This window comes from Lissotriton helveticus, chromosome 2_1 (assembly GCF_964261635.1).
Source record: "Lissotriton helveticus chromosome 2_1, aLisHel1.1, whole genome shotgun sequence".
Lineage (NCBI taxonomy): Eukaryota > Metazoa > Chordata > Amphibia > Caudata > Salamandridae > Lissotriton > Lissotriton helveticus.
This window is the reverse complement of record NC_136059.1, coordinates 69,142,846-69,158,309: the sequence shown is the minus strand read 5'-3', so window position 1 is coordinate 69,158,309 and position 15,464 is coordinate 69,142,846. Positions and strand designations below refer to the sequence as shown.

The window sequence follows — 15,464 nt, the reverse complement described above, 5'->3', positions numbered from 1 at the left end:
GCAGATCAGACCCGATTCAAAGCCCTCTGCAGAGCCCGCAGATCAGACCCAACTCAAAGCCCTCTGCACAGCCCGCAGATCAGACCCGATTCAAAGCCCTCTGCACAGCCCGCATATCAGACCCAACTCAAAGCCCTCTGCACAGCCTGCAGATCAGAGCCAACTCAAAGCCCTCTGACAAGCCCGCATATCAGACCCAACTCAAAGCCCTCTGCAGAGCTCGTATATCAGACCCAACTCAAAGCCCTCTGCAGAGCCCGCAGATCAGACCCAATTCAAAGCCCTCTGCACAACCGACAGATCAGACCCAACTCAAAGCCCTCTGCACAGCCCGCAGATCAGACCAAACTCAAAGCCCTCTGCAGAGCCCGCAGATCAGACCAAACTCAAAGCCCGCTGCAGAGCCCGTATATCAGACCCAACTCAAAGCCCTCTGCAGAGCCCGCAGATCAGACCCAACTCAAAGCCCTCTGCACAGCCCGCAGATCAGACCCAACTCAAAGCCCTCTGCACAGCCCGCAGATCAGACCCAACTCAAAGCCCTCTGCACAGCCCGCATATCAGACCCAACTCAAAGCCCTCTGCACAGCCCGCAGATCAGACCCAACTCAAAGCCCTCTGCACAGCCCGCATATCAGACCCAACTCAAAGCCCTCTGCACAATCGACAGATCAGACCCAACTCAAAGCCCTCTGCACAGCCCGCAGATCAGACCCGATTCAAAGCCCTCTGCACAGCCCGCATATCAGACCCAACTCAAAGCCCTCTGCACAGCCCGCAGATCAGACCCAACTCAAAGCCCTCTGCACAGCCCGCAGATCAGACCCGATTCAAAGCCCTCTGCACAGCCCGCATATCAGACCCAACTCAAAGCCCTCTGCACAGCCCGCAGATCAGACCCGATTCAAAGCCCTCTGCACAGCCCGCATATCAGACCCAACTCAAAGCCCTCTGCACAGCACGCATATCAGACCCAACTCAAAGCCCTCTGCACAGCCCGCAGATCAGACCCGATTCAAAGCCCTCTGCACAGCCCGCATATCAGACCCAACTCAAAGCCCTCTGCACAGCCCGCAGATCAGACCCGATTCAAAGCCCTCTGCACAGCCCGCATATCAGACCCAACTCAAAGCCCTCTGCACAGCCCGCAGATCAGACCCGATTCAAAGCCCTCTGCACAGCCCGCATATCAGACCCAACTCAAAGCCCTCTGCACAGCCCGCATATCAGACCCAACTCAAAGCCCTCTGCACAGCCCGCAGATCAGACCCAACTCAAAGCCCTCTGCACAGCCCGCATATCAGACCCAACTCAAAGCCCTCTGCACAGCCCGCAGATCAGACCCAATTGAAAGCCCTCTGCACAACCCGCAGATCAGACCCAATTGAAAGCCCTCTGCACAGCACGCATTTCAGACCCAATTCAAATCCCTCTGCACAGCCCGCAGATCAGACCCAACTCAAAGCCCTCTGCACAGTTCGCATATCAGACCCAACTCAAAGCCCTCTGCACAACCGACAGATCAGACCCAACTTTTTTTGTAGAAAAAGTCGACAAAATCTATCAGGGTATAGAACAAACCACAAAGGAAATGGCCGAGTCCAGAGCAATCCCACCTTCTATTAATAGTGGCCCTGAAATCAACACTTCAGTCCCCATCACTCACATGAAAACAGAGATGTCCTCCTATATATCCCCACTTGTTGTAACACCTCCAGCCATTTTAGATAAATGGCCGTTGCTTGACTTAGACTTGGTTCGAAAACTTTTGAATTCCATCAAATCTGGCTCACCAAACGATCCATTACCGTGTTCTATCCTGAAAAAATTAAATGACAAAACCCTAGGGACAATTACCAATCTTCTTAATAAATCGCTACAGGAAGAAATCGTACCAAAGGAATGGAAACATGCAATGATCCACCCTTTACTGAAAAAAGCTGGAACTGACCCCAATTTGCCATCCAACTTTAGGCCTATCTCTTTGCTACCCACCTTTGCAAAGATATTGGAAAAACATGTTCACAGAATCCTCACTGATTTTATTACCACCCATGATCTACTACCTCTCCATCAGTCAGGATTCCGCACAGGTTTCTCTACCGAAACGACTCTGTTGGGCGTAACTGAGAATATCCGCCTACTGTTGGACCGCGGAGAAACGGTTGCCTTGCTGTTACTGGATCTCAGTGCAGCATTCGATACTGTGTCACATGCTGTACTTGAGCAAACCCTCCACACCACCGGTATCAGGGGCGCCGCCTGCAACTGGATTAAATCTCTGCTAGAACAACACACCTTCCAAGTTTTTTCCCAATCAGCATGCTCTGACACTATGACCCTTAAACATGGAGTGCCGCAGGGCTCTATATTGAGCCCACTGCTTTTCAATGTTTACATGAGTCCATTGGCCAAAATGATAGAAGAGTCTGGCCTACTCATGTTCTCGTATGCTGATGATTCCCAGCTTATTTTCTCTTTATCATCTTCGGACCCAAATAACATCTCGTCATTGAAAATCGGCCTCACTAACATCGCAGACTGGATGAGAAAATTTTTTCTCAAACTTAATGGCGAGAAAACAGAGTTACTTGTTTTGGGCAAAAACAAAGAACTCTGGGGCCCCCAGCACTGGCCTGATGTGATGGGCACACCCCCGGTCCCAGTCAAATCAGCACGCAATCTCGGAGTCATCATTGATGAATCATTAAGTCTTAATCAGCAAGCTACTAAGACATCATCCACTTGCTTTGCGATTCTAAAGTGGCTGAAGAAAATCTGTTGGATGTTGCCCAATAACACCCAAAAATCGGTCATCAATGCTTTGATAACCTCCAGGCTTGATTACGCCAACGTGCTTTATCTAGGGGCCAACAAGGCCATAACCCGACGACTACAGACAGTGCAGAATGCCGCCGCAAGACTGCTGTGGAAAATTCCCATCTCCACACCTACCACCAAGTATATTCGCGAATTGCACTGGCTGAAAATCGAGAATCGGGTAAAATTTAAATCCTTATGTCTTATGCATAAGATCTCAACCAACAAGGCACCCAAATATCTTCAAAATCTTATTCAGCCCTACCGTCCATCCCGCACCCTTCGCTCAGCTACAGCCAACCAATTTGTGATCCCTAAAATCAGGCTGGCGAGAATGGGTGGCAAATCTTTTTCATATCTGGGACCTTCCCTTTGGAATACTCTTCCATTGATTCTTAGGCAGGAAATGAATTACCTGAAATTCAGGAAAGCCCTAAAAACCTGGCTGTTTAACATCTAAAATCCTGATTTTCTCAATGCACGGAATCATCAGCGCCGGGAAACCCTTTGTTGGGTAGCTGTAGCGCTTTAGAAATGAAATAAATAAATAAAATAAATTCAAAGCCCTCTGTACAGCCCGCATATCAGACCCAATTCAAAGCCCTCTGCACAGCCCACATATCAGACCCAACTCAAAGCCCTCTGCACAACCCGCAGATCAGACCCAACTCAAAGCCCTCTGCACAGCCCGCAGATCAGACCCGATTCAAAGCCCTCTGCACAGCCCGCAGATCAGACCGAATTCAAAGCCCTCTGCACAGCCCGCAGATCAGACCCAACTCAAAGCCCTCTGCACAGCCCGCAGATCAGACCCGATTCAAAGCCCTCTGCACAGCCCGCATATCAGACCCAACTCAAAGCCCTCTGCACAGCCCGCATATCAGACCCAACTCAAAGCCCTCTGCACAGCCTGCAGATCAGAGCCAACTCAAAGCCCTCTGCACAGCCCGCAGATCAGACCCGATTCAAAGCCCTCTGCACAGCCCGCAGATCAGAGCCAACTCAAAGCCCTCTGCACAGCCAGCAGATCAGACCCGATTCAAAGCCCTCTGCAGAGCCCGTAGATCAGACCCAACTCAAAGCCCTCTGCACAGCCCGCATATCAGACCCAACTCAAAGCCCTCTGCACAGCCTGCAGATCAGAGCCAACTCAAAGCCCTCTGCACAGCCCGCAGATCAGACCCGATTCAAAGCCCTCTGCACAGCCCGCAGATCAGACCCAACTCAAAGCCCTCTGCACAGCCCGCATATCAGACCCAACTCAAAGCCCTCTGCACAGCCCGCAGATCAGACCCAATTGAAAGCCCTCTGCACAGCACGCATTTCAGACCCAATTCAAAGCCCTCTGCACAACCCGCAGATCAGACCCGATTCAAAGCCCTCTGCAGAGCCCGCAGATCAGACCCAATTCAAAGCCCTCTGTACAGCCCGCATATCAGACCCAATTCAAAGCCCTCTGCACAGCCCGCCGATCAGACCCAACTCAAAGCCCTCTGCACAGCCCGCATATCAGACCCAACTCAAAGCCCTCTGCACAGCCCGCAGATCAGACCCAACTCAAAGCCCTCTGCAGAGCCCGCAGATCAGACCCAACTCAAATCCCTCTGCACAGCCCGCCGATCAGACCCAACTCAAAGCCCTCTGCACAGCCCGCAGATCAGACCCAACTCAAAGCCCTCTGCACAGCCCGCAGATCAGACCCAACTCAAAGCCCTCTGCACAACCCGCAGATCAGACCCAACTCAAAGCCCTCTGCACAGCCTGCAGATCAGAGCCAACTCAAAGCCCTCTGCACAGCCCGCATATCAGACCCAACTCAAAGCCCTCTGCACAACCCGCAGATCAGACCCAACTCAAAGCCCTCTGCACAGCCCGCCGATCAGTCAGCAACTCATCCAATGCAATCTTCTACAAAACTACTGCAACAAACAGAATGAAAGCTGTCTTCATGACTGTTAATCACTGCACCAACCCCTGCTTAGACAGTATTGTCGTGCAATTTATCAACAAATGTAATGCACCAACAACATTTTCTCTGGCAAGATAAGAAACAAAAAAAAATACTCTTTGCCTCCTGTTATCCTAAATCTTTAAACCACTTAGGGAATCTTACAACCACTTCTTGCTCACCGATCCGATAGACTTTCTCAATGCTCTCAGGCCTCTTCCTACGAAGATGACTAACTGCCATCAACCGTCACAGAATGTCTCCACGATGAGGATGACCTAAGACTCAGACTGTGTATTATCTCCTCTTCTCCTCTTCCATCAGCCAAGGAACCTTCCTAGACCACTTAATAGCAAAGCAGATCATCTCACTGCAGAAAAATACTATTTCCAGACTCCGACAACCTGGCCAAAAAACTATCCCATCACCCACCTCCCCTTCATCAGAAAGACCACTGAGACGCATGTATGTATCCAACTACACAAAAAATCCTCATTAAAAACACCTGCTTGCAGGTTTTTCAATCCAGCTGCAACACAGAGGCAGCCACCATATAAGTAGTTGATGACACCCTCAGCAAGAACAAATCTGATCAAAACCCTTGAAACATGCATAGGTTTTGCCGTCCCAATCCTTTATTTCCTACAACAACCAGATCCTCCGGATGGGATTCGGTAGATCCCAGTAACTCCCCTTCCCCTGTGGCAGTCCACAAGTATCCACCCTCTTCCAATCATCTTCAACCTGAACATTAAACACTTTCGGACTTGAGTCACTAGCAACAAAATCTTGTCAGAGATGGCATTCAGCGGCTCAGAACCTACATCAAACTCATTCAGAACTGGTAGTAGTATACAAGCCTAAAACTCAACGTGACTAAGACGAAATTTGTCTTCCTCTGTTAATATACAAAGCTACCTTTGATTGAAAACATGGCCAGCAGATATGCACTTAGGCTGCTTCTGTCCCTTTTAACACCTAACAAAAAAGCGATTGGATTCACTCTCAATCCAGAACTCTAATTCAATGTATGGATCAGCTATCCTCCCTGAAAAAGTGAAAATCTTCCTACCCTCATACTATTCAGAACAACAGTGCAAGCACCAGACCTCTCCAACCAAGATGACGACAACTTTATGCTCACTTCTACCTGACTCCACTCTGGCATCCCCCATCAAAAGCCTGAGGAAATTTGATCTCATCATCCTCCTAGTAAAGGAAGTTCATTGGCTATCCCCATGCCCGCTTTCCTTTCAAGACCAGCTACATCTTCTATAAGGCCCTCAAAAATAACACTGCTGGTGCTCCAAACACTAGTCACCCCACGTTTGATAGTGCCAGAGAAACAAGGAAATGCTGGAAGGAAAAAAACAATAGGCAGGCTTTCTCAGTCTACACACCCAGGATCTGAAATATGATTCTCATCAACATCTCAAAAGTCACCACTCTTGTTCAATTGAGAAATAATTTGAAGATACATCTCTTTCTCCTCTGGCATTAGCTCACCCCACTATGTATCTCTTTCAGTGCACCTTACCTGCTTAGCCTACCAAAGCACTTCTCTTCTCTTCAGCACTCTTCTACTTTCCAGCTAGGTTCACACTTAAACTAAAACTAACATACATACCCAATCCAGTAACTCCTAACTCCATCTTTGTGTGGGGGATGTACGTCTAGATTAAGTCTCCTCATGGCTTTTTCTTGCCTTGCCCGATAGGCAGTACAGTATAGGGTGGTCCCAGTCAAAAAAAATTAGCAAGGCAATCTAATATACAACATTATAAAGCTTAAAGAAAAACAATCAAGAAGATTTTACAAATGCCTGAACAGTGTTATTTAATCACACCATCACAATGACACATGTATGCACATTAAATCTGGAAAAAATACATGTTGTGCCCAGAAGAGAAGGGGGTGGGGGGGAGAGGGATGGGTGATGGTTTGTGAGGATAAACAAAGTCAAAGAAAGCCAAGCTTTAGAAGTAAGACACAGCAATAGAATCTCCGTTGGTTACAAGCTGGCTTGAAATGGAAAGTGTTGACGTTTCGACCCCAGGGACGTGTAGGTATTTGGCTACCTTACATGGGGGTCTTCCTCAGGACTGGGAAAGGTAAGGGCACCTAGAATGCAAGTGAAATGAAATAAAAAATGGACTGTCTGAAAGGAAAATTAAAGGTATTGGTGGTCCTACAATTTACAGTGAAAACCCCCAGCACGGAGGGTTGGAGTAAAGGAGAGAGGGCCCGCAGGCTCAGGATTCCCAGAGAGCGGAAAAAACTCCACCTGAAACATAAAGGTGTAGTTTACAAACGGGCCCAGCCTATCAAGGCTCTGGGTAGTAGTGCAGAAAAAAATCACACATAATTTAAAGAGTTGCAGAACACTCACGCTAAACGAAATAAATCAGATATGTCCCATCAATTTCTATTCTTAAAAATGCAGCCATAACCTTCAGCTTGGATCGAAGTATTCACATCTACAAAAGGGAAAGTTACCAAAAGTTGAAAGGACCCGCAAGGGACTTTGTGGTTACGGTTATACTTAAAAACCAATGACAAAATCAGGAAAAGGGATAAAACGGACCTGCTAGGGCTCCCAGTAGACCGTCCCACGAGGGTACTGCGTCTAGGGAGAAATACATTGGTTTTAAGACTCTATCGTGTTACAAGAAATATTACAGCGATGTAGAGAACACAATAGCAAACTAGCAAACTCACCGCTCCTCGGTGGTCTGACACGTAGTGGGAGGGGATCAGGCCAATGGGGAAAGAATGCTGCAGTGACAAAGGGAGGCGTTAGGGTCGGAGCAGGACGTTACTGACCCACTGGTCCAAAAATGAGGCGATACAATGGCCCGATAGGCAGCATTCTCCCAACCTTGATTTTCCTTCTATCTCTCTCCATTTTGATCTATGTGGGTGGGAGAACTCAGCAAGCGGAGACAGGGAAATGAGTAAGGGATCCTAACTAGTTTATTATATTAAAAGGCTCTTGTGGCATCCTCTGTAGCAGCCAAGATTTATGGGCTGCAAATGACAGTGCTCCATGTGTGCTTTGCTGTCCTTTTTTTAAAGAATTTTAAAGAGTCATGGTGTCCCCAAGAGGTGAGTTCCTAGCCCTGGCAAGGAAGAGAGGTGTGCTCTTCCTACAACACTTACAGAAAACCTCAACACAGTTCAGTTTTATTGTGTCAGTGGCTTTTTCTGGTGGGGAAGCCAGTTTTGCATTTTTTGCTGCATATATTTTTAGTATATCTGTGTCATGCACAAAAATGTCCGTCACTATTGAATCTACTTGACAGTCTAGTTTACATTATCTGTGAGGCTTGGATCTTTGAGGCACAGAGTACAAGAATACAGCGGGGTTTTACAGTGAATTGCCACCCAATATGCAAATAAGCTCCACTGCAAAATGACTTATATACATTTCCTTAATACATAGTCATTTTGGAAATCTTACAAACCTGCTTTTTACTATTGAGTGGGTCAAACATTCCATCAATGGATAGGATTGAGCAGTCTTAGCAATGGAAGTAGCTGCACTAGGCGTATGCTGTGTGCTCTTGATGGGTGAGAGCGTGGGGGGATGCTCTGCCGGTCTTCTTTCTGGTGGATGAGGAGGGGAATCTTGCATCCTGAACATTGGAGAGCTCAGGCGCTGTGGACTCATTTACTGTCTTACATTTTGTCTCTTGTTTAGAAGTGATGCTTCATCTACTTCAAATCGTGGTAAAATCTCAAATACTTACCAAAGGTGGTCAAACTCTTTATAACTCATCGCAACACCACACACAGTGCTGTCTCTCAATTGCTCTCTTCTCTTTATCAAATCGTTACTTGCATTCAAAATGACGAAATATTTAACACATCATGTACCACTCAAACCATAATCAACTGCTAAAGAAACAAACATGCATTTCATTCCTAAAAGTCTTCCTTTCCTAGGATTTGAAGATTTTACTGATTTGAGGGATATTAAATACTTGTACAAAGCTTTATTTTATCTATCTCAGACCTTACCACTCGACCAATGAAGCACTTCAGAAAACTGGGCTTTTGTGGCAGTAGTCCCCCACTTTTTGCCTGCTATGTGAAGCAACTTTGACTGAAGTGCACCGGGTTCGTGCTAACCAGGTTCCCAGTGCCAGTGTTCTTGCCCCAAAACAATGCAACTGGTCAATTGATCCCCATTGGCCAGGCTTTTAGCACCTCTACAAGTCCTTATTTAGTGGTACCTACGGTACCTAATGTATAGGTACTAAAGAGGTCCCTAACAGCTGCAGCACCTTATGCCACTCTAAGGTGCCAAGCACCAAACTCACTTGGACTGCCACTGCAGGCTGCGTGCAAGGTGCTTCTAAAGAGTGAAAACACGAGATGGCATGCACCCTGTGTGCCATGTTCCCCAAACACTGTTTGTGATACACTCCTCCAGCAGGCCTTACAGCCCTAAGGCAGGGTGCATTATATTACATGTGAGGATATATCTGCATGAGCAGATATGCTTATTTGCTGGCAAGTTCAATTACTGACAGTGCAGGTGAACAGGTAAGCCATCTTACGGTATTTACTGGTCAAAACAGGTTTCCAAGCAACATAAGTGCTTCACTGGCACCTATAGTGTTTAGTATCAAACACCCCGTATTAATAAACCCACACTGATTCCAGTGATGGATTTATTAATACTTGCACCCAGAGGGTACTTTGGAGGTACCCCCTCAAACCTACCAGCCCCCTAGTATGCTGGCTGACTGGCTCATTCCAGCCTGCCACCACAGATGAGTTTCTGGCCCCCTACAGGCAGCGGACAGACACACTGCCTGCACTGGAGAGAGGTATTTTACACCTCCTCCTCCAGGAAGACTGGTAAACAGCATTTCACGCAGGAAGCGTCAGAGGCCTCTGCTGCCTTTGATATGTGACCGAAAGCTTCCCCAGAGAGGAAGATGTCACCCCCTGCCCTTGGCCCATCTGGCCCCAGGACAGGGGGGAAATGTAACTATAATAGGTTGCACTGCCCGGCTGGACACCCCTCTGGGATGAACATCCTGAAGTGAACATAAAGTTAGGAATGCCACCATCTTGGGTGTGATTTAATTAGGAATTCTGGGTCAGGGTGATGCCTACTTCCCAAAGGATGACCACCAGAGATCAGTGCTTTATTTTGGATTACTGGGCTCATTGATCCACAAAGAAGGAGGAGTAATGTTCTCCTCTGACTTTGCTTTTTAGAAGAAGCTTTGGCATTGGGTGGTCTTGGTGTCCTGTTAAGCCTTAGATCAAAAATATTGTTCAACATTGTTCAACCTTTAAATTGAATCTATTGCTTTGAATGGCATTTGCTTCCTTTCCATAACTTCATCATCACATTTGCCTTGTTAGTAGATTTACTGAGTTATACCATCTATTCTCGAGAAGCATCAAGAACACAATTTTTAAAATCAATATAATCCAGCATTATAGTCATAAAAATATCACTAACATATTTTTAGATCATTTCAAATACGTACTTTTGTTTACTTCATGATTAGAATTATTGTAATTAATGTAATTCAAATTAATTATGGGCAATGTTAAGAATTAATTTAATTTAACATAATTTAATCTATATTTGCTAAATGTATTATGAGGTTAGGGTTTACATGAGCATGGATGTATTCTACATTTGATCTGTATACTTAATTTGGCATTTTCTAGTTCAAAACTTTTATAAAAGTGGTGTGTGAAAACAAGGCATTGGAAAGGTTTGTGAATATGTTCCATTTAGATGGTGGTATGTACCTCTCCTGGAGCATCCATTTGGTCCTCTTTTGAGAACACCCATCTCCTTACTTCTAACCCTAAATGTATCAATATAGAAAATCTGCCTTACAAGCTTTTGCCTCTCTTGGTGTGTTTTGTGGAATGCATTTATATTTTGTTTGAAATTAGATTGATACTTCACCTTGTTATGTTTAGAAAAATCATTACAGACACCTCTTAAAAATTATTCTGTAATTCTATTTTCTCCCTTTATTAAATCTATATATTTTCCGCTTTGCATTGTTTATTATTCAGGCACCGAATAATACTTACATTTTTTGTTAACAAACTTTATTTGGAGAGAGGATGATGTCAAATTTCAACATAAAAATATCCAGTGGCGAAACAAAACACATTACTATCCATATAATCATTCAACTTTACAATTTTATCACACTCTTCTATGATTACGTTTTAAAATATATTTAGGTTGAGTCTATTATTGAATTCCAGTTTCATAACCACCATGAGCGGACCTTGTTTCCTGTACTCGATTAGTAAATTGTGATTAGTCAGGCCTTTCTAGCACAGCGTTTGCAGAATAGTATGTTCATCTGCTTCATAATAGTTTCCAACGCCTGCCAGTGCCCAGCGCAACCTGCTAAACAAACATTAAATTTGGCTTGTTAATTCATTCTAGTTAAGACTCATATTAACCATTTATTACAATTTTCTTGAAGTAGAAATAATGAAAGTATGGATCACTAAGCTGATTATACTAAACACCATACATAATAATTTTTGTATTGTTTTATTTTGTATTTCTAAGAATATATGAGCAGCTGCCTGAAATCAGGAAGAGGAAAGAGGATGAGAAAAGAAAATCAGAGTATACAACGTATCGTCTGAAAGCTCAACTATTTAAGACGGTGAGTCAGATCTAGATTGTTTTGATTTTCCAATAATAAGCCAATTATACATGATATTATCTCCATGTAGTTCTGGAAGGTTTGTGTGGGCTTTAAAAAATAAAGTTAGTTTACAGTTCTTGTTAGCCCAAAGTGTTGATGCATACATAATGTAAAAATGATTCACAAAATTGTATTAGCCTGATACTTTAAGTTCAGTACATCCGTATTGTCGCCATTCAAAGAAAGGCTGTTCTAGTTCTTCATCCTCATGTCATCTATAGGCAGGCTGTTTCTAGAGCCCACTGTAAAATGAGACACGAATTAGGCACAGGCGGATCTGTTCTCTAATACAACAAGTGCTGCACAACCTGTGAAATGAATTCACATCTGTATATATGTTTATCCCATATGTTTGCAGTTCAAAACAGAACTTTAGCTGTTCACATTTGTTTGAGAACTAGAAAAAACACTATCTTGTTGTGTTCCTCCATACAATCCAGATACCATAATGGCAGAACATCCGCCTACTTGCATCTACACCCCTGTGTTTTTGTGTTGGAATTCTTTTAACACCACTGTTGCAGTCACCAATTAATTAAAAACAAAATCTATTTAGGTCTATTGATAGCTGCCAGGCCTGCTAACCCACCTCTCTTGATATCCTCATTGTGGCCTGGCTGATGCATTCTACCCAAATCACTCATTTATCCTACTCAATTTTGCATTTAACACTGTTGATCATACTACTGTTCTTGGATTTATTTTGGTGTATCTGTGCTGCGTTATGTGATAGGTGGTTTAACGTACGTACCTTAGAAAAACAAAGTGGTAACAAATAGTGTGCAATCAATATTGGCGCAATTTCTTTGGCTGAATGCATGTACAAGTAACTACGATAACTAAACAAATTCTGAAATAACGTTGTGGTAATAGTTTTGTTTAAACTGTAGAAACAGTCAAAATAAAATGCTCCTTAACATAGTTAATATGGTTCTGCAAAATAGCCCATAAAGAGAAACACAAGTTTTAAAGTGCTTCTATGGTGCTGTTTATGTTCAAATGTATTGTCAAATTTAACTCTGCCAATCGCCCAGACATTCAGAATATACAACATACTTAAATCACCTGCATGATTAAATATTTCCCCACAAATTACAGGGGTATTTGTCCCAGGCGAAAAGCATCATCCCAAAAAAGACAATAACCTATAAATGTACAGCAAATTTACGATGATTGATTTGCTACTTTTAAAATATTGATCATAGACAACACTGTAGTAGCAGCAAAAAACAATCCAATAAAATATGTATTCCTGCTTTTTTTCTTTTCAAAGCACATGAGCATATGGCTTCACTCCACTCATTGAAAGTATCAAAATCCAATATAAACCTACCTAAACGAAACCTGATCCTCCACATTAAAAGCCTATTTCTAATTTGTGGGTCTTGGAATCATCATTATAACGTGTGCCGTCTACTATAAAGTCTTGAATATTAATGTAATCTATAAACCCAAACATATTAGTCACAATTTTAGATAGCCGATGTAAGGGCAGCTTAGAAAGAGGAAAAATGGATTGTAGGAAGTAGTGAGAGCATTAATATTTAAATATGGAAAGGGCTAAAACACATTATATGGCCAGCAAAAATACAAAATAACTGATAACATTTAGAGTTAGCAAAACGGGAGACCCGTGTTACACCCCTCGTTCACCGCAAGTTTCCCATTTTATTTTACTAACTTCCCCTTCTTAGCCTAACATTAATTCTATTAAAGTAAACATATTTCTTTTTTAAATATTGTTTTATATAATGAAGCAGATTATTGGTTCAATGCACCTAGCATAGATGACCTAGAAGTACAAAGAAATTCTACAAGTAAATGTATGAATATATTTAAAGGTCTGCTGTTTAATATATGTACTGCTATTCAGAGAATAGAGGTCTGGTACACATAGGCATCCTTCCACATCAAAGGTATTACCTTTATTAATATGATATTATTGTGCTTAATAATGACTGAAGAATAATTCTAAACATTTGCCTTATTTTTTTCCTATTTCAAGAATATAAATTATTTCAGATTTAGATTTTCCTTATAGAATTTTCTGCAATACTACTTCTTTTCCAACTGCCTCCATTATTGAAAAATGAATACATTATAATGTTCTCTATTCACTTTTTTTGTCTCTTGTAGAAAGTCACAAACCACGTTTTGGGGAGAAAAATCCCATGGAACTGATTTGAGATTAAGGCACCAACCTTTCCAGAGATGTGCTTGCAGGGTTCAAATTGGAGTCGGTTGTGATTGAGCAAATCAAAAGCTTTATTTGGGATGTTTTCATAAAAAGCCTAAGTTTTAACTCTATGATGTAAATTTTATAAAATGGCATCTAAATATTTTTTTTAATGATTAAATGTATGTGTGACTTTTTATGTAACCTATTTAAAAAAATAACTAATTGTGTTAAGAAGTGCTGTGAATAGGTTTGTAAAGAATAAAATATTTTTTTAAAAATATAATCTTTTGTTTATTCGTTAAGCTGCCTGATTTCCAACAATAGGTTTGAATACCTGAAATATAGATGTGGCGATCAATGACATCAAAGCCATTAAGAAAGAACTTTTACAATACGTATACCTGGTCCAGGTGGACCTGATCCATGGCGGATATTAAGGATGCTCATATTAGATAAGTTTATATCCAATAAGTCTTTAAAAACTCATTATGGAATCAGTGGATATCCTGAAAATGTGGCTTGGATCCAGCATACAGAATTATTATGGTGAGTGTCACAATCGAAATACTCTTTGCTTACTCATAATATTCGAGACAATTATAATTGTGCTTCTTGTTCGATTTCCTTTGGCTTGGTTTTCTAAAAACTTTCCTACAGGGGCTGGATCCATGCCATATTTTCACAGTACGCACTGATTGTAAATTATTTTCATGTAGGATCATACCTTGTTATTATTTGATGTGCATGAATCTACATATGCATTGTGTAAATGAAGGTGTTTCAATCAGGCTGTTGTCACTTAGAATAAAGGTATTTTGAAACTGAGCATTTTTGTGGAATAAAGGTTTTGGAAGCCTTTAATTCCATAAAGGAATTATTTAAGACCATCAACACCATGTTTTCATGGAGCATTTGAGAAGCAAACCCAACCTTCAGTAGATGTTTGTTATACGCTGTTGCTCGAATGTGAATTTATCTTGAAAAAATAAAACACAAGAGGCGTTTGGCAAAACAGGAATAGTTGGTTTCAATAAAACGCAGCTGCTGGGATAGCAGGCAACAGAGTCAGGGTCTGAAGACTGCCTCAAAGCACATTGGTTTTAGCCGATATTTTAAACATTACATGAAGGGTCAAAGTAATTTGTACATTCCTCTGGAGACACAAATCTGGGCCTAGTCATGGGGGCCATAGATCTGGTCTTTTATTAAGAAGTGCAGGTGGGTCTCATCCTTGTGTGGACCCGCCATCCAGGGCATCAGTCCAACTGCTGCATTACAATGCAGCCGGTTGGACCGCAGAGGTCAGGGGTAGGACCGCCGCTTGCGACAGGATCAAAGGTCCCATCAGGGCGGCAGTCGGATTCCCAACCCTACAATGGAGGCGGTGCCTGCGCAGGCACTGCCGTAGGGATTAGGATATCCCTTTCCAACTGCCTTTATTGGCGGTCTCACTGCCATGAACAGGCAGATTGAAACAGTCTTTTGGGGCCCCAAGCAGGGCCACCAGCTCTCGTGGGCCAATGCTAAGGGGCCACAGCACAAAGTATAGTAGAAAAAGGCACTTAACGCACATCCATGCACTGTATGCCAAGCACCACATGGTGCCTGGCACACGGTACATGGAAGTGCGTTAAGTGCCTTTTTCTACTATACTTTGTGCTGTGGCCCTTTTCCTGGGCTGCAGCACAATCTGCAGTAGAAATCATTTTACAACCACCCATTTTAAACCAAATCGGGCAGGTGGGGCCGCCGACACATTGTTGCTCCAACAAATCATCAACCGATCCTTCGAGACCGCCTCTTT

The 15,464-nt window shown here is 43.2% G+C and overlaps 1 protein-coding gene across 2 annotated transcripts in view; it reads left to right on the top strand.

The window, feature by feature from the left end:
- The window catches only part of ALMS1 (ALMS1 centrosome and basal body associated protein), a 222,885-nt gene extending 208,947 nt beyond the window's left edge, over positions 1-13,938 (top strand). For both annotated transcript variants that reach the window (XM_078674479.1, XM_078674480.1), the window contains 2 exons: positions 11,340-11,439; positions 13,618-13,938. In XM_078674479.1, coding sequence (XP_078530605.1) covers positions 11,340-11,439; positions 13,618-13,662 — 145 coding nt within the window. In that variant the 3' untranslated portion in view covers positions 13,663-13,938. The remainder of the gene's footprint in view (positions 1-11,339; positions 11,440-13,617) is intronic.
- The last annotated feature ends 1,526 nt before the right edge of the window (positions 13,939-15,464 follow it).